Source organism: Sycon ciliatum, chromosome 2 (genome assembly GCF_964019385.1).
Source record: "Sycon ciliatum chromosome 2, ocSycCili1.1, whole genome shotgun sequence".
Lineage (NCBI taxonomy): Eukaryota > Metazoa > Porifera > Calcarea > Leucosolenida > Sycettidae > Sycon > Sycon ciliatum.
Genome location: NC_088644.1, coordinates 24567616 through 24586390, shown reverse-complemented (window position 1 = coordinate 24586390; position 18775 = coordinate 24567616). Strand labels below are relative to the sequence as shown.

Genomic DNA, 18775 nt, shown 5'->3' with positions numbered 1-18775 from the left:
ACACGGCCCCGGCAACAGCAAACGGGTACGCCGTTACAAACATGGTGTCCCGGCAACAGCAAACGGGAACGCACCAATACAAGCTGGCCTGGCAACTTCAAACAGGCACAACTGACAAACTACGGTACCCAGCAACAGCAAATGGGTACACTGTTACAACACCAGTCCATCACATCAAGATGGCACTGCCACAACATTGCAGCAGCAACACAGCAGCCATGTATACGTGGCCCTCCCAAAAACAGACACCTGGAGCCAAACGCATCCATCACACTGCTTATCAGGGCCGACATGAGTGACAATGGCAAACCCCACCTAATGCTTATAGTTAAATGATGGGATCTGTATACCGCCTATCGTCACGGAATCATTAATGTCAGCAGAACATAACACTCACTTGCACTCACACCCTGTCACGTAGAGATGCTACACTACTTGTCCATTGGGGTGGCATGCCGGCCACTTGCCGAACATAGCGCTCAGAAGCTGTACTGCGCCACCGCCCTGCCCGTCGTATCACCGCTTCACTTGCACCTCTGGACGCCAGGAGTGTCGCCCCACCAATCCGCATGGAGTGGGAGCTCACCTGGTTGCAGTTGAGAGCCTGACGAAGTATCTTGTTCAAACATGGCGGAGTAAGGTTATTCCCTTCAGCAAAAGCGAACACAGGTTGAGAGCTGCAGGCTTGAGCTGTCGTGCGCCGGAATTCGGACATTGCCAGTACCGGGCACGTTTCGTCGCCAGTAGAAGACACCGTAACAGTTCCACCGTCGCCAGATTGGCGCGTCTTAGTGACTTTCAGCCGCAACGTGACCGAGTCGGGTGCGATACTGACAGCCGGCCGTCCACACAAGTGCTCTTTGGCTGTCAAACGTGTGAATAGAAGGCGCCAGATACTCACTGGCACGCAGCAAGCCGTAGAAGGCTAGAGTTACACTTGCCCACAGCATAGTCTGACCCACATATGCATAATTTGAACGTTGCAAGTATCGCCGGAAATGGATCAAGTCGTCCACCGAAAGCTCTCTCCGAGCCAACGCTGAGGGGGGTTGCCGTCTCTCTATGCCATGCAACACTGCTGTTAGGCGAGCAGACTTTAAAACATCCACTGCCCCCCCATTGCACAACAGGTAGTAGCGGACTGCCGCTAGGTAAACGCGAATTGTTGACAGAGACAGACTTCTTACAACAAAGACTTGAAAGAGACTACAGTGGTGAAGGACACAATATTTTCAGTAGTAGGAGAAAGTGCCACAATGGAGTTAGTACGGCAGAACTCTAAATAAGCAGCAATGCCAGGCTTAAATGTTTGTTTGGTACGCTCCGAGACGGAGTCCTCAACTAGCGCGTCACTGGCCGCACTCAGAGCAGCGAGCTGGGGGAAGGCACGTGTACCATGTGGATGGCTGCAGGCTGCGGGGGCCAGTTCTCCAGGTTCTCGGAACCGAGACATCTGAAACAGAGACAACGCATCAGCCACAGCATTATTTACACCAGCAATGTGCCGTATGAACAAAATGTAATTGCCAGATGCAGCTTCAGCCAGCAGAAATCTGATAATAGCCATTGCATTCTTGTTACGACATGACCCTATCCGCCATGCCAGCACAGCAGCCTCATTATCGCAATGGAACATAAGCCGCTTGCCAGACCAAGCATGACCCCAAACGGCGCGAGCTAGCCAATAGGGATCAGCTCGCGAACCATAATCGGTTCGTCGAGCAGTTCAGCGGGCCACCGTCCCAAAAACCACTGGCGGGCATAATAGCCACCAAAGCCGACATCTGAAGCATCAGTAAAGAGATCAAGATCAGGGGATGTGGACCACTGGAGGTCATGAAAGAAAGAACGGCCATTCCAAGTGGCAGCAAACCAACGCCACCACGCAATGACACGGAAAGCACTTCTTGTCCAAAGGAAAGACAAACCAAACTGCATTCAACTAGCTACTGCCACTGAGTACTGCATGCAGCGCGCATAAAGGCAACAGTGGCAGCAGTGCAAAAATACAGATCATACTCGGCACAGAATAATAATTAATGATATGCATCATGATTCCATCATGCGCATGTGCCCGCGTGGGCTAACTTGGCTTTGATACTCAAACTGAGTCAAAGCCGGCATTTATAATACTTTATCACTCCCTTAGTATTGACTCACATAGATTTTTGCCATACCTAAGCAGTCAAATATTCCTGCATATTTGACTCCTTAGGGCTATATTGACCGCTTATATTTGACTCCTTTTTAGCGGTTGAACACATGCTTTGGTTAGTCGTGATAAATCTAATATTGACTTCGTACTTGGTCAGTATAGGAAATAAAAACCTCGTAAAAGACCTCGCCTTCGCCTCGGTCTTTTACTCGGCTTTTATTTCCGATATTGACCTCGTACTCAGTCAATATTAGATACATACTGAGTAGTGCATAGTGGGCAGGTAGTGCCAGCCTGCCAGGCCTGCCGGTCGCGGTGCTGACATGACGTGAGCACCTAGTTTGGCTTGGTTGTTTTGAGTTTGTTTTTGCCTCAAACTGTCTCAGTTCAAAGTAAAGATTCGCTGGTCGGATTCCTTTGGCCACACGACGGAGCTCCGGAGTCCGTACTGCCTACAAAATAATGAAATGTTTGTAGTTTTGCGGACCGACGTGCAGGTCTAGCTTACAACTAGGTGAGACCACAAATAATTCACCACAAGCCTTCACATCCCAGGATCCCTTCATTGACGGGATCCTGGGATGTAGCTGTCACTCCATCTGGCTCTCTTGGCGAGACTCACGGCGTGACCATGGTGACCACTGGCAGTGGTGACAATCGACAGTACTAGTTCACTAGCTGGTATACATCAGGGAGTCGTAAAATACGTAAATAGGTATTTTACGACTCCCTGGTATACAATCATGACTGTAGTTCTCTGTCCACCCTGCACTCGACTCACTCGTTGCGCACACATCCGCACACTCACCCGGTGGCCATACGTGTATACACCACTATTGGACACGTGAACATTGCCAGTACAGTGGCAGTGGGGGCCACCACAGCACGTTCCCGGGTGGACAGAGAACACTACTTCTCCGTTCTATTCTAATCTAGGTGCTAATTCTTATAGTTATACGGTGACGTCAACCGCAGAGAAGTGACATACATGTACTACATGGTATACGTATTCATACTGTAGTAATGACTGGTGGTGTCATACTCATACGATTATCGATTACGAGTCATTTATGTATAATGATCTGCATGCAGTCGACTACAATGTACTTGTAGTTATCCAACACAGACAGACTTAGTGAGTGCGTTCGATTGCATATCGGAGCTTCGAGCTTCGATATAACAGTGTATACCAACCCGAAATCGGGTTTTCCTTTGCTCGAGATAGCATTTTCAAAACGCAGTTTTCCTAAAATTTGACAAACAAATTTTCGTAAGGAAAACTGCTCCACACGTGATCCATCAGCTCAAACGCGGGAACTCTAGCTTCTTCTTCGCCATACTAGGTTATGAATATTTTCCAGATTTTGGTTTTCATGTGGCCACACATTTAGTTGGTGTTAGGCCTTGTGTTATATTCCAGCCTGGGTGTGCTGGTTTGCTGCGTCAAAATTATATCACTGACGCTCGTAGTCGCCATTTGTGCATAAATAACTGTTGCCACGGAGGCCGGTTGACGTGCGCTGTGAAGTATACACTGTTATATCGAAGCTCGAAGCTCCGATATGCAATAGGGCTTGAAAGTGCTACGTCACAGCATAGCAACAATTTCAAAAATTCAAAAATTGGATCCACTTGGATCCAGTTGTTGTATGGATCCAAGCACATTTCAAGCCGTCTTACTCTCGGCAAGGTGATGTAACCAGTGAAACTGACTGATTTGGCTACTGGGGGCGGGGTTACAACTGGTGGCGAAATAAAAGTCACCCCTGCATACGACATGAGTGGGTTGCTATGCACCCACATACTGAGGCAATAGCAAAGTCACACCTTAGTGGATCCAAAATAGAAATCTGATGTCAACTTAGTACTCCCTGGCCGTTTTTGACGTCATCACTTTCAAGCCCTATTGCCCATTTCACAAGCAATGATGCATTGTGATGTGAAGTGGGGATTGTATGAGGAGCGGAGAGCGGAGATATAACAGTCCCACCCGGGTACCCTCCCTAATAAGATCTATAATGCGCTGAAAAAAGGGTGAAGAAGAAGCTAGAGTTCCCGCTAGGCCTGTCCGAAAAATGTTCTGAATTTTTTTTGCATTTTGGGGTACATTTTGCATTTTTGCATTTTTTCTGAATTTTGCCCATTTTTGGTCGAATTCTAAGGTTTCAGCCAAGGTTTCAGCTCGACCAAGTCAAGTTCGGCTTGCTATTTCGGTGTCTTCTGTCCCTCTTGGCTGAGACACTAGACTTAATTTAGTTGCACTGGCCTCCTAATCACACAAATGGGAACACATGGGTGTTTAGTTCTACATGTACATGCAGGTGTGATAAAAACAACAAATATATGTTCTAGTAGTAGTAGTATAGTAGTACATGTGTAGTATACATGGTATAGGTAGTATGCAATCCAGCAAACACCGTTGAAGTCACTTGCAATGGTGAGAAAATGATTAGCTTTGCAGGTTTGTCAGGCAATGTCAGCAAAAGGGGTGACAAGATTATGACCATGCAGTGCGTGTACACGTGACATGATTAGAGTACATGTACTAGCAAGGCGCTAGGCAGGGATACTACATGTATACGTACATGTACATCTACAGTGTGACATGGAAAAAAATTTGTGATCACCATGGCATGGCGGCCATTTTAAATTCTGGTTGCCATGGCAACGGATGCATTTTCTCTGCGTTTTGGGTTGTTCGGCTTTGATTTTTTGATTTTTTTTACATTCCCCTTTGATTTCTTGTTTGAATGTTGGCTGGAAAACCGTGCATTTTGCATTTCCATTTTCAGCAAATTAAAACACATTTTTCGGACAGGCCTAGTTCCCGCGTTTGAGCTGATGGATCACGTGTGGAGCAGTTTTCCTTACGAAAATTTGTTTGTCAAATTTTAGTAAAACTGCGTTTTGAAAATGCTATCTCGAGCAAAGGAAAACCCGATTTCGGGTTGGTATACACTGTTATATCTCCGCTCTCCGCTCCTCATACAATCCCCACTTCACATCACAATGCATCATTGCTTGTGAAATGGGCAATTACACACTTGAATCGATTCATGAATCCATTCGCATGCATTCAAGTCGTTCGATTTCATGTCATGAGCCCTGGAATCGATTCAGAATCCATTCCCTCTATTCACATGGGGTGATGTGCGCGAATCGATTCATGAATCGATTCGTGAATCGATTCGCGCGTGTAATCGAACGCACTCACTGGTTACAAACAGTAATCATAATCTCATTACGGACAGACTCAGTAGATTCTACACAGACTGTCACTGTCAGTGCACAGTCAGTCACTCTCGACTCGCTACATGTAGCGCCTATGCCTATGCCATGATCATGATAGTACTAATGCCACACACGCCTAGGCCTTGGACTACAAGTTTTTAGTAGTACATGTACATGTACTCTGCATCTGAGTCCTAGACTAGAGTCCTACTACTAGTAGATCTACTAGTACTAGTAGTAGTAGGCTAGGACTCTAGTCTAGGACTCAGATGCAGACTGCAGAGTACATGTACCGGTATTACCGAAGGATGTACCCAGAGTGCTTGACAGTGCTCAACACCACAAAGGCAGAGCGTAATACACAACAGAACAACAAGGACAATCAAGGCTTGTTTGCTGCTACTTTAAGTTTCATGCTTACGCAATCACGCAATTACGCAAAGATCGCGCCCGGGCATACTCCAACATCACGAAGCGGTGTTCCCTCTGTACCAGAGAAAAGTATCACATCCTGAACACGCTAGGGTCACCGTCCAGCCTCAACAAGCGCTCCGAAATGGTGTCCAAGTGCCGACACGAGAACAAGTATCTCCTAAAAAACCACGGTGTCACCTAAACATGTCTCCACAGCCTCCTGCCCACACCATTCACGTTCACACACCTTGCTCATAACACCCTGCCCACACCAGACATATCCATTTACATTGCGCTATTATCACACTGCTAGCTCTACAGCCTCCTGCCTACAACATCCACACGCATTGTTCACCACCTCCTGCCCACACCAGCCACACACTTCGCGCTCACACTGCACTGCTAGCCCCTGCCTTCAACAACCACACACTCTGCACACAGCCCCCTGCCTAAAACATCACCGCTACTGCGCTAGCCCCCACAGTCTCACACAGCTTTTTATACCACCCTCTCCTGGCATATATACCGGCATGGTCGGCACCCGATCTTCATGTTGCCTGATGATTGCGTAAGCATGAAACTTAAAGTAGCAGCAAACAAGCCTTGATTGTCCTTGTTGTTCTGTTGTGTACCGGTATTATTATTAATATTAGTACAATCATGTACATGTACTCTGCATCTGAGTCCTAGACTAGAGTCCTACTACTATAGTCTACTAGTACTAGTAGTACAGTCAAATCTGTCGTAAGCGACCGCCCCTTGGTGCAAGAAAAAGCGGTCGCTTACGGCAGATGGTCTCTTACGGCAGATGTATGGTAAATCCGGCATACCAGGTATATGCTTCCATGTACTCAAATCGACGAGAATAATGTGATTTTTTATATCATTTTAATATTGGATATTCAACGACGACCATACCCGTATAGTACGCGTATGCGACACGGCAGTAGATCGACACTGCCTGGACTTGAGAGCTACAGCACAGCCTCAGTACAAGCCAGGCGCCAGTCGATCGCACTTGCAAGACAGCGCATTTTCACACTTTGCAGTTGACAGCGCACTGGCAAGTACAGTTTCGCACCTTACTGAACCTGGGTCGCGGTCGCTTACAGCAGATTTGAATGCAGCCACCGTGCATGAAATCGCGGTCGCTGGTCGCGCACAGCAGATGGTCGCTCTGGACAGATCAGTTTGTATGTGAAACCGTCGGTGCACGGAAAATCGGTCGCTAACGGTAGATGGTCGCCTACAGCAGAGGTCGCCGAGGATCAAGCTCGTTTGGATGTGGTGGCCAGTGCCAGTTTGGGGGGGTCGGTTCGAACGCACTTTTATTGATGTACGGGTGTTCAACCCCTATGCGTCTTCGAACCGCACCTCCTCTCTCTCTGGCTGCTACCGGCACCATGAGCAAGAGAAACGGCGTCGATATGATCGGAGAGTCCGAGAAGTGGAGCGATCCACTTTTCTCCCCTTTGTGCTCTCTTCCACCGGAGGATGCGGCAAGGGTGCCGCTGCACTGGTGAGCCGGATTGCACATCTCCAGTCGCTACGTGGGAGGGAGGCGTATTCTGTGCTAATTGCCCACCTCCGCTGCAGGCTGTCTTTCGCCCTGCTGCGTTCGAGTGTCATGTGTCTGCGTGGGGCTCGCCGAGTTTGGCAGCCTCCAATGGATGGCTGTGAGTAGGAAGTAACGAGCGGGTTCTGGGACAGGGGGCGCCCGGGTCCCAAAAAATGGGGTATTATTGAAAAATGGGGTACTAATAGTACCCCATTTTTGCGGTGAAAATTATTTTTGGCCCGGTTTTTTTGCGGATAAAAATATGTGCCAGGGGGTGCCCCTACCTCAAAAAAAAGGGGGTATTATTGAAAATATGTATTGGGGTGTTATGCTCTACCCTAAACAATAAGGTAATATGGTGTCATGATTATGTAAGTATAAAAGGTGTGTTCTTGAATGATGATCCAGTCAGTTTCAAGTTGTTGTGGTGCAGTGAAAATGGATTCTGAATTTGAGATCCTGTATGCTTATGTACGTTCAAAGAAGCAATGTGCGCTGGAGGAAAAGAAGAAGAAGAAGAAGAAGAAGGAGATAGAGGAAAGTGAAGAAGTGTGTTATCATCGTGAAGAACAAGTTGAGCATGCTGGTCATAGAGTTTGTTCTCAGTGTGCATTGGTAATGGCGGACATTTACATGCCCGAGGTAAAGTGGAGAGAGCGTTGTACTAGCATAAAGACCTACACGGATTCCGATCGCATTCAAGGTGTGAATCGTCATCTTGTTCATTTTCTCAACAAGATCGAGTTCACTTTACCGCATGCACAGTTTCACCCTGTTCAAGAGGCACTGCAAGCAATGAAGAAGTCCAGTAGCTATAAAAGCATGAACTATGCAATAGCATTATCGTGTATACTTCATGAGGATCATGATGCAGTGCGCACACTGCGTTCTTCTTTACCGCGCAGTAATGTATCATGGTTGAGAAGCAGCCGCATTACACAACCTCTTCCATCATGTTTTCCACTGATGTTTCTTCTACATCTCATGGAACACATCAAGGGTCCTCTGTCCGCTAGACAGCTGAACACTCTGAAAGTTAATTTGTCCTTGATGTCACCTGCAGACCTGTCCATGATGCATCTTCTAATAGATGCCTATTGTTGGCATGACTACAGTCTGGAATATTTAGTAGATCACGTGACCTCTCTCCCACCTGATCTTGCCAACATACTCTATCAATTTACCAAGACTGCAGTACGTCATCAACGTTAGCAATGCGTTGGAGATTTACACTCTCGGGAACCTGTTCTGAGACATGGTCGAGACACGTTCAGTCATGACCGAGACATGTTCCGACAGGTCAAGTGCAAGTCGTGCTGTGATTGGTTAAATCTTATCATCTGCTCACCGTGTCCTCTGATTGGTTGATTCTTGAACAATTTCACCGTGTTCTCCAAGGTCGTCACCTCCCATAGGATGTTATTTCAAACTCGGCGGCGGTCAAAAGGGTATATATGTGCAAGCACAGTCCTCCATTCACTCACAACTGCCTTTGTTGTTTCGTTGCTCAAGCCTTCTCTCTCTCTCTCTCTCTCCCTCTGGATCTCTCTGGATCTCTCGTGACTGATATCATGATGGCCACTGATGCTGTTGTTGCTGGTGAAGATGTTGTGGACTGTTTGGGTATTGACCCGTTCGCTATCAAGACGATAAAGAAACCCGGTCTCTACAAGCGACGTGCTAGCCGTAATCCGAATCTGGAGCCTCTGCCTAAGATCAAGATGCCATCTCCTCGTCCTACCATACTGCCAGGTGTCGCCACCATTATTACGGATGGGGCAGCAGAGTGTGTTCAAGCAATGTACAGCAAGACCGCCCACGACTATCATGTTGCTCCTGGCACCGATTTCTACTATACGCGCGGTGATTTACCGGGCATGCTTGTCAATGGCACGGTATGTGAAGGACGCTTTGGTCAACTTAAGCTGTACGTCCAGGCTTCACAAGACGATCTCATTCAATTCTTCCTGAAGACCTCAACACCTTTGAGACGTGCCGTGAGATCTCCGCATATCAACAGGATACGGAGTAACATCTTCCCTGCAATGTACCAAGGGAAGAGTGTGACTGCTTTGTATCTCAAGCCAACCAAGGGTATACCCAACTTCCCGATGAACGAAGAGTGTCAGCTCTATCTGCATCCTTCCACTATATCTTTCAACAGGGAGAAGTGCGAATTCAAGGCATGGCTTTCGGCAATCCCCCTGATGTTTGTAGACTCACGGCTTTGTGAAAGGGATCACGACACCGTGCAAGACCTTCCCGAGACTGAATTGACTCGACTGGTGATTGCATTCCTCAAGAAGTGGAGCACTGCTGACAACGTGACTGCTGACATTGCGTTTGACACAACGGTGGCGGCGGCAGCGTCTCTCCCTGACACCCTACCGGACAATTCACTGGACTTGAATCTGCTAAATGCTTAGTCTATCTTACCACATTGATTGATCAGAAAGACTTTATATCCTAACCCTTTTTTTTCATGCTCTCTTGCTCTCTCTCTCTCTCTCTTGCTAACATATCATCGCTTCATTAGATTACCACTAGCACACATGAGTATCATAATGATTTATTTGAGAAAGAAAATATTTCCTATCATAATTAGAACAGTGTGTGTGTGTGTGTGTGTGTGTGTGTGTGTGTGTGTGAAGATGGCGTACTGGGCTACGCATTTCCATAGGAGTGATGGGGAGGAGACTTCCCTCAAGCACATGCAAAGCATGCAGAATGATATTACCGAAATACAATCAGTTGTGGGGAACGATGACACCGAAAACACCTTGGTTCATGATGTGGAGAAACTGAAGGAGGAGAAAGCCGATGAGAGCAAAGTGGAAGATGTGGAAAACAGATCTACGCGCTACACAGATCAAGCCATAGCAGCTGATGAGCTGCACGTGAAAACAGATGGATCCGTGACCATGGATGCTAACCTCGACATGAATCAGCACTCCATCTGTAATGTAACGTTTGACTATAGTAACTCTTCGTCATGTGCTGTCCCTGCTGGATGGGTGAGGAACGAAATCCAACAAGCATCATCGAGATTGCAAACTGGTATGGACACTGTGCGCAAGATGAAAGGACCTCGTGGTGATCGGGGATTGGGATGGCTTAGCGGAGGTGGCATGCCACTGAACTCTGTAGGGAGAAATGGTGACTTCTATCTCGATGCAACCACGCTCATCGTGTACAAGAAATTCAGCTTGAAATGGATGGCGTTTGGTCGGCTTCATGGATCAAGAGGTGAAGCTGGTCCACGTGGAGAACGTGGATTGATCGGTCCTGAAGGCGAGACTGGACCTAGAGGAGCTGATGGGCAAGGTGGTGAACGCGGTCAAAAAGGTGATCAAGGAATACCTGGTCCAGAAGGTCCCAGAGGTGAAGTTGGACCACGTGGAGAACGTGGATTGGTCGGGCCTGAAGGTGAGATTGGACCTAGAGGAGAAGATGGGCAAGACGGCCCACAAGGTGAACGTGGTGTGCAAGGTGATCAAGGAACCACAGGTCCCATGGGTCCCCAAGGAACCATCGGTCCAACCGGTCCTCCAGGAAACAGAGGTTCCGTGGGTCTCCAAGGAATCATCGGCCCCATAGGTCCTCAAGGAACCAGAGGTCCCATGGGTCCGCAATCAAATCAGAACCTATCCGATCCGTTTCATCTACTACCTCTCATTCGGAGAAACGCCTACCTCTACATATACTCTCATCCTAGCAGATTTGAATCCGTCACCAGGGTGAGCAGAAACAGATACAGAGGGATAAATCTCGTTGACATGAAGGACAAGAGAATCAACGTGAACAGCATCGACATGTTCCGAGACGATCACTTCTACCTCAACATTACACAACCCAGCCAAGTTTCCATTAGAGAACGATTCGTCAATCTGTTTCACGACAACATGTCTTTTGCAATGTTCCAAGTAATTCAAGTGGACGCACCTGACCCTAGAAACATGTCATTGAAGGCATTCGATATCGATACTGTCGGAAATTTCAGCTTGGATAGTTTGTACGTGTTGTTCACTGCCACCCACATAAGTGGCAACTACTTCACGCGTCCCGGCCATTCATCATTCAACATACCCGTTTCGTCTGTAGTCAGCCAATTATCGGCGGCTTTGGATAAACCTGTGTCGAGCATGACGGATCTCTTGGGTACAAAGTGTGTCATAAGTTACGCTCGGAATTCAGAAGGCCTATTCACTCTATACGTAAACTCCATTTTGATACATTCCAACTTAGACACTGTCCCATTTTCCAGAACCAATGGAATCGAAGATTGCAATTATAGCATTGGTGGTACTCAATTCTTCAACGGCACTTCATCAAAGTTGTTCTGTCATTTGCACTTTGCAGAGAGTTTATCTTCTCATACAATCCAGCGCATCCACACAGAACTCATGGCACACTACGATATATGAAAGTGCTACTTTGATTGTACATAATATATAGCACACAGGCTACACTACATTCTTGAGATGAAAATGAAAAATAAAACCTATCTATAGTGAGTGTCATCACAACACCAGAATGTCTGTGATATTGACAGTGGCGAACAACACGTCGGGCGTGAGCAGGGGATTGCACAAACCGAACTTTACTCTAAATGTGAAGGAGCTCGATACGCGTGATAAAGTCCTGCATGTTGAATCGGCTCAGTTTGAAGTACACTTTGAGAACATAGACGAGGCAACGAACAAACTCTATGTGGTACATGGTGTAGAAGAAGAAGAAGAAGAAGAAGAGGATAGACTTTCCATCAAGACGGGAACATACAGCGATGTAGACGATTTGGCGTCTATTATCAATGCCACTCTGAAACGAGCAGGACACGGAGACATTGTGTTTTCCTACTCTCGTCACACCAGCCGTATAAGTGTCTCGGTACCCAGGAATAAACGGTGCTTGTTGAAGAAGGACTCACCCGCATTGGTGCTGGGTGTGGGCACTATTCTCAAGCCATACACGATCGAGGGATCTCACACGTTCCCGTTCGTTGTGGATCTGACGAAAGGCAGAAGACTTGTCCTGCTCTACACCGACCTCATTGGACCTGCTGTGGAGTACGAAGACAATACTGATTCGAGGGTGCTGAAGACTTTTCTTATTCAAACCCTCAACGGTTTGAATAACTACGTGTTCGGGAAAGAAGACAAACGACTGCTGCTTCCACACGAAAACGTGACTAGCATTTCGTTCTGGTTGAAATTCAACACCGGTGAACACATTACTTCCGGATATCCCGTCTACCTTGATCTTCGGATCACCAACACAACTACTTAGATGGATCTTCCAGATGTTCGTGTCCGTCACGTGCGTGACATGGTGGAGGATATAGCAAAACGAAAGAAATTGGAGAGCGAAAAGGTGCGTTGCCGGGAGAAGTACGTAATTTACAACACTGCAATCTTGTCCTTTCTCATACTCATTCAAACCATTCTCAACATTCTTCAAGGGAGTGGTGTTGTATCTGGAGAACATCGCATTCGAATCATCGCCATCAGTAGCACGATCATCGGTGTGATCATGGCATGCATTGGTAAACACGTTCTCGACACCAAACGTCAGCTTGTCAAGTGTATTGAACAACTGCAGCAGATGGAGAGAGCTGAAGACTCGTTCATGTTGGAATTGGGCATTACTCTGGAAGATGGGAAGCTCACTAACGAGGAGCATCAACGATTGATATCGATGATGAACGACTTTCGCAAGACACTGGATATTGGATCTTTAAAAAAAATTCACCCCTATTATAATGTGACTCGCAAGAATGGCACAGGAGATATACTCACCACAAGCTCCGGAGTCCTTCACGGGACTCCTGACCAACACGAAGATCGTTCAGAAGAACATCATCGACAGGACGGAGAAGAAACTCTCGTTGCTTGAGGGTAGACGCGGAGTACGACTCTTTTCCACAGCAGATCGATCACCACCATCCCTGAACAATGAACTAGACATCTCGTCGCCGAATTTCATTGCTCTGGGGGAGAGCTATTTCATCGTGAAAATGCGCTATAGTGTCAAAAACAATCTCAATAACCAGCCTGGAGACTACACGCGATGGGTGTGCACCACGTCACCAGCCTTTTCGTGGTTCAAGAACATTCGAGTGGAGATCAACGGAACAGAGGTCACGCAATCGAGTAAAGTTGCCGACATGCAAATGGTTCAGCATATCCTCAGTCTAATGGAAAGCAGCAGCGAACGCCTTCAGTACGTGGACTCGGATCTCTACGGTCTACAGAAACTGGATCCGCAAAGAGCATTGAGAGGTGTGGATTTATCGCCCTATCAACTTGGTGTGAAGCGTAAGCATGGCTATGCCTTCGAAACAAACGCTGCAAACGCTAATGCAGCACAAGCACCGGATTTCGTCGATGATTTCACACTCAGGCGTGCACCCACCGTCGAGCTTGTCACCAACGAAGGCTTCTCCAACACGGTTCAGGAAAATGCACTTCGTGCAGCTGTTGGACGGTTTCAGTACAAGCTGAGACCCTTCCTACCGTTTTTCAATCAGGACGATGCTTGGTTACCCCCGGGTACACAGGTGAAGCTTCGCTTTGATCTGCCACAATCCGAGCTTTCCAGATACATCATGCTTAGCGATCAAGGCGGTGGTGCCAACAGTGCTCTGAGCGTCGGTGATATTGAGATCGATCTACTCCAATTGGACTTTGTGTACACTACCTATCGCATGGAACCCAATCTCACCGATCGTGTACGCCTTCCCAAACAACTCTATTTCCACACGTGGTGCCCTCGTCTCATACAAAAGAGCATTTCAGATGATGCTGGTACACTGGAACTGCTTCACAATGCGGACATTCCACGCAGGATGATCCTGTTCTTCACAGATTTGACGCATGGTACACAGCCAGCATTGGCTGGAGGTGAAGCATCGCATTCTTCGAACAGACTGGCCATGATTCATGCAAATCTCAGTCAACTTCGTGTCACTGTCAACGACCAGACGCTCTTTGACAACCCGCTCAAGTTCCAGTGGGATGTGAGTCGTAATACTGAAGGGCAATACTTCTACGATTACAACAAATCCTCCTACCTGCGTGGCTACAATCTGGTTCAAGACTTTTTCGGCAAGACGTATGGAACGCAAATCCCCATCACCGCTGCAGATTACTGCAATCACTACTTTATGGTGCCTATCAACTTGAATCTGGATCGGACCACAGACAATCCAAGATCGAGAGGAAATCTGTCCATCGACTATCAATTTAGCGACGTGACAAACGCCCCCGTGAGGAGACCTAGTGAAAATGGTGCCTCGATCAAAGTCAACCTTCTCTGCATGGACAAGTACTTGTACACCATGAGCAAAGATGAAGGTATCAAAGCCGAAGTTGTATGAATTAATTCCGACCTAGTAGTAAAAGGGCATCATGGAAGGTGGTGACCTGGAGACCAGACATCGTGTCTACGGTGGTGATTTGAAAACATCGAGTCGACAACACGGTGGATTCTTCTGGAAAAAGAGCTTCTGGAAAAACCTAATCGGTGCTGGACCGGATGAGATGGAAAAGCAGATGGCGGAACCCACGACAAAACAAGATGCAATGCAACGCGGTGGACTTGGACCCCTGGCTGCCATGGCAGGAATGACACTTCTTCCCATGCTTTTGGGGAGAGGAGAGTCCGGAGACATTGTGGAAACGCAAATGAAAACAGCTTACAACCCTGCCATGCACCGAGGAGGTCTAGCCATTCCACCAGGATTAGCCGCCAAGGCCATACCACTCCTGACGAACCTGGCTGCTCCCTTGGCCATGGGTACCATGGCATCACTGGGTGACAACGTAATGGATAAAATATTCGGCAGAGGAGTAAGGAAGGGAAGCTCAGCAGGTGCCATGAAGCGCACTAAAAGTCGTCGTCGTCGGCATGCACCGAAGAAGATTCGTCAACGAGCATCTCGAAAAACCAAGAAGCCAGCTCGTCAAGTTCGCTCCAAAGGCCGCAGGGCACGAGGAATAAAGAAACAAGGAAGGGCCTTGTTCAAAAAACTAGGACATCGTGCCCTCGACGAAGCTTCATCGTTCCTGTCTGCACCTCGTAGATCCCTAACCCGTCCTGAAACTCCATTTGCTCAAAAAATTCGACAGAACATTAACAGTGCAGGACCGTCTTCTATGAGTTCCGCTCACATCGGTCCATCCTACAACATCTGATCATGGACTTTATCTCGCTCCTTGGACAGGAAATCGGGAGGAAGAAAAAGACTAGTCCCGTAAGGAACGACGATGTTCCGACCACGGCCACTGCTCGACACGGGCTGCACATTCCTGGTCTTCAGTTCGAGTCTAAGGATTGGTTCACGGAAATCATTCCTGCTCTGAAATCCTGGGGTCAAAACGTATTGTTTCTGGGACAGAGCAACATGGGTAAATCCTACTTTCTCATCAAGCTCCTGAAACGTGTGCAACCTGAGCGTATAGTTGTCATCTCCAACACGCCGGCCGATCAGTATCGTCTCCCAAGCCTCAAATCCTTCAAGCATTACAGCACCATGCCCGAGTGTATCGAAGACATGGATCTCCAGCCTAACACCTATGTGATCATTGATGACATCAGAGTGATGGGTTTGAAGCACGGCAGCCAAAGAGAGTGTCTCTACAAGTTCTTCACCATGTACAGTCATCATCATAAGTTGAACGTGTTCTTTCTCTCTCAGAGCTTTGATAACATTAAGGACATGAAGATCAATGCAAACTTTATGTATCTATTTCGCTTCACTGATAAAAGCAATATCAAGCGTTATCTCAATACTCTGTTTGGTGGTCTGTGCACGAAGTCATCCATTATCTTTAGATTGTATGAGAAGTTATTGGCGGTGTGTCGCAGACCTATCCTAACCATTGATTGCTCTTCTAATCAGTACTACACGTATTGCGAAGACACTGCATTAAAGGTGACTTTTGAATAAAAACCTCGTTGATGTGCGTGTTTAGCCGAAAAGTTAGCCGAAAAGTTAGCCGAAAAGTTAGCCGAAAAGTTAGCCGAAAAGTTAGCCGAAAAGTTAGCCGAAAAGTTAGCCGAAAAGTTAGCCGAAAAGTTAGCCGAAAAGTTAGCCGAAACATTGAAAAAAAATTCCAATCATGAATAAGAATGGAGCATCTTACGGTGAAATTCTCAAATGGGCTACCGAGCAGTATACAGAGGGTGGGGTCCAGAAAGGGATCCTTCTCGATACCCAAGCGTAAAAGGTTGCAAACCTTGCAGTTTATGTCGAAACATCCTCAACACATCCTCAAGAAGAGAGTAAATTCGTGGGAAGTTCTCGGTATACCACCACTCATGCGGCAAAAAGGAGGTAATAACTACAATACCTACTTGAAAAGCGTCAAGAAAGTTCTTTCCCAAGTGCCAGATCACAGTTTGAGCACCTCCACCCTGTTGGAACTGCAAGCTGATCCGCGAGTAAAGCGTCTATATGACACCCACTTCAAAAACAATCCCGATCACATCAGTTACCCGTCTGTGAGAAATGTGATTGCATCCAACATACTCAACTATGATTCCACTACCGATCAAGTTCGCGATTCCGTTGCAGATGTCAGGAAGAAGAGAAAGGCACCTTTAACATCGGTGCCTTTCAATCTATTACAAGACCACGAATTTGACCGATGGATCCTACAAATCCTGGACAGTTTCCTCCGACATACAAATATACCGGCAACCTTTTTGAAGAGCAACTATTTCACAAGCCGATCACAACTGCTGCAACTCTACGATGAAGATCGACTGAGGTTCAGGAGTCGGGTGGAAGCGGCTGCGGATGCCCTGAAGACGCAGACGATGAACGACTACACTACTCTGGTCAACGAGACGAATCGCATCTACATGTCCAGGTACCCGTTTGCAACCATAGCGGGTGCGGTGGGAATCCACAAACATGTCGATGGATTCCTTCGATCAGAACGAAAGATTCATGAACTAGCCACCCTAGTGCTAGCTGTACCAGGATCGCAGCTCAAGTTTCAAGATCTCAACGATATGACTTCTACGTATGGTAGAACAACTGAAGCAAAATTGATCCATCCCGAGCATTTCATGATCAGAGCACAAAAGGTGATGGTGGACGATGCATCATTCATTCAAGAGGTTCTGAAGGATAAAAGCAGGATCACTCGTATCATCAAGGATATCCTGAGTGGACGTTCAATGTGATCACGTGCGCGAAAATTTTCAGGCTATGATCAAGAATGGACTACCCTCTCAGCAGTGCCGACATCAAAGGAAGATTGAATGGTGTTGGAGGGTTCGTGGGGTGTACAAGTTACGACCTCTTACCACCCTTGAACAATGGAGACTTTTGTATCGTCAACACCGACAACGTTCTACCGGTGTACGATGCACCGGAAGGTGGACATCATTGGTTGACCGTGTGTCGCGAGCAAAACGTGATCCTGGTTTTTGACAGTTTCGGACGCAGTCTATACACTATGGAGCAAGATTACACTGAACCTGCACTGTGCGATTTCTTTAAAGAAGCCTATGCAGACTGTAAGATCATCACCAACACCCAAGCCGTTCAAGACAGAAGCACAGCAGTATGTGGATGGTATGCCATATTGATGGGAAAGCTATTTTCCAAATATGGTCTGGATGAAGCACTTCGAACTTTCCGAAGAGTCTTCGATGAGGATGAAAAGCTGGAAAACGATCAACTGGTTCTCAGTTTAGGTGTCTTGCGAGGTGGTGGAGCCTTGTGGGATACGAAAGTGCAAAAAGCACTTCATGATGGAAGACAGAAGAAGAAGTCGCAGTCCACACCATTCCACACGCAACTGGCTAACGAATTGCACAAACCCAGACGAGTGCATTTCAAAAGACGCAAGGTGAAGAGCAGGTCTGTGGATCACATCTGGAGTGCCGATCTAGTGGATATGCAACGGTTTGCCCGAAGCAACAAGAACTACAAATTCCTGCTGACCGTCATCGATCTGTACAGTCGCTATGCCTGGGCAGTACCCCTGAAAACCAAAACTGGCTCTGCTGTCAGGGATGCATTCGACATGATCCTGAAAACATCGAACAGGGTACCACAAAAACTATGGGTAGACGAAGGCAAGGAGTTCTACAATGCAACAATGAAGCAATGGGTCAAGGATCACAACATCATCATGTACAGCACCCACAACGAAGGAAAAGCCGTGGTGGTGGAACGCTTCAATAGAACACTGAAAGGCAGAATGTGGCGCCATTTCACGGAGAAAGCTACGACACAGTATCTTGACGTCCTTCCTCAGCTTATGGTCAAGTACAACAGCTCGAAACATCGCAGTATCGGCATGAGTCCCACGAAAGCTTCTCTTGATGGAAAACCAAAAGATGCAGACGTACACTCGAAGCAATCACCAGCAAAATTCAAAGTGGGTGATGATGTGCGTTTG

The 18775-nt window shown here is 47.1% G+C and overlaps 1 protein-coding gene across 1 annotated transcript; it reads right to left on the bottom strand.

Moving 5' to 3' along the window:
• Positions 1-403: 403 nt before the first annotated feature.
• On the bottom strand, positions 404-2480 carry LOC135810451 (uncharacterized). Its single transcript, XM_065323944.1, has 3 exons — positions 2418-2480; positions 1270-1453; positions 404-900 (listed from the first exon to the last, which is right to left on the bottom strand). Exons 1-3 carry the CDS (start codon positions 2478-2480, stop codon positions 404-406), a joined length of 744 nt encoding a protein of 247 aa, XP_065180016.1.
• Positions 2481-18775: the final 16295 nt, after the last annotated feature.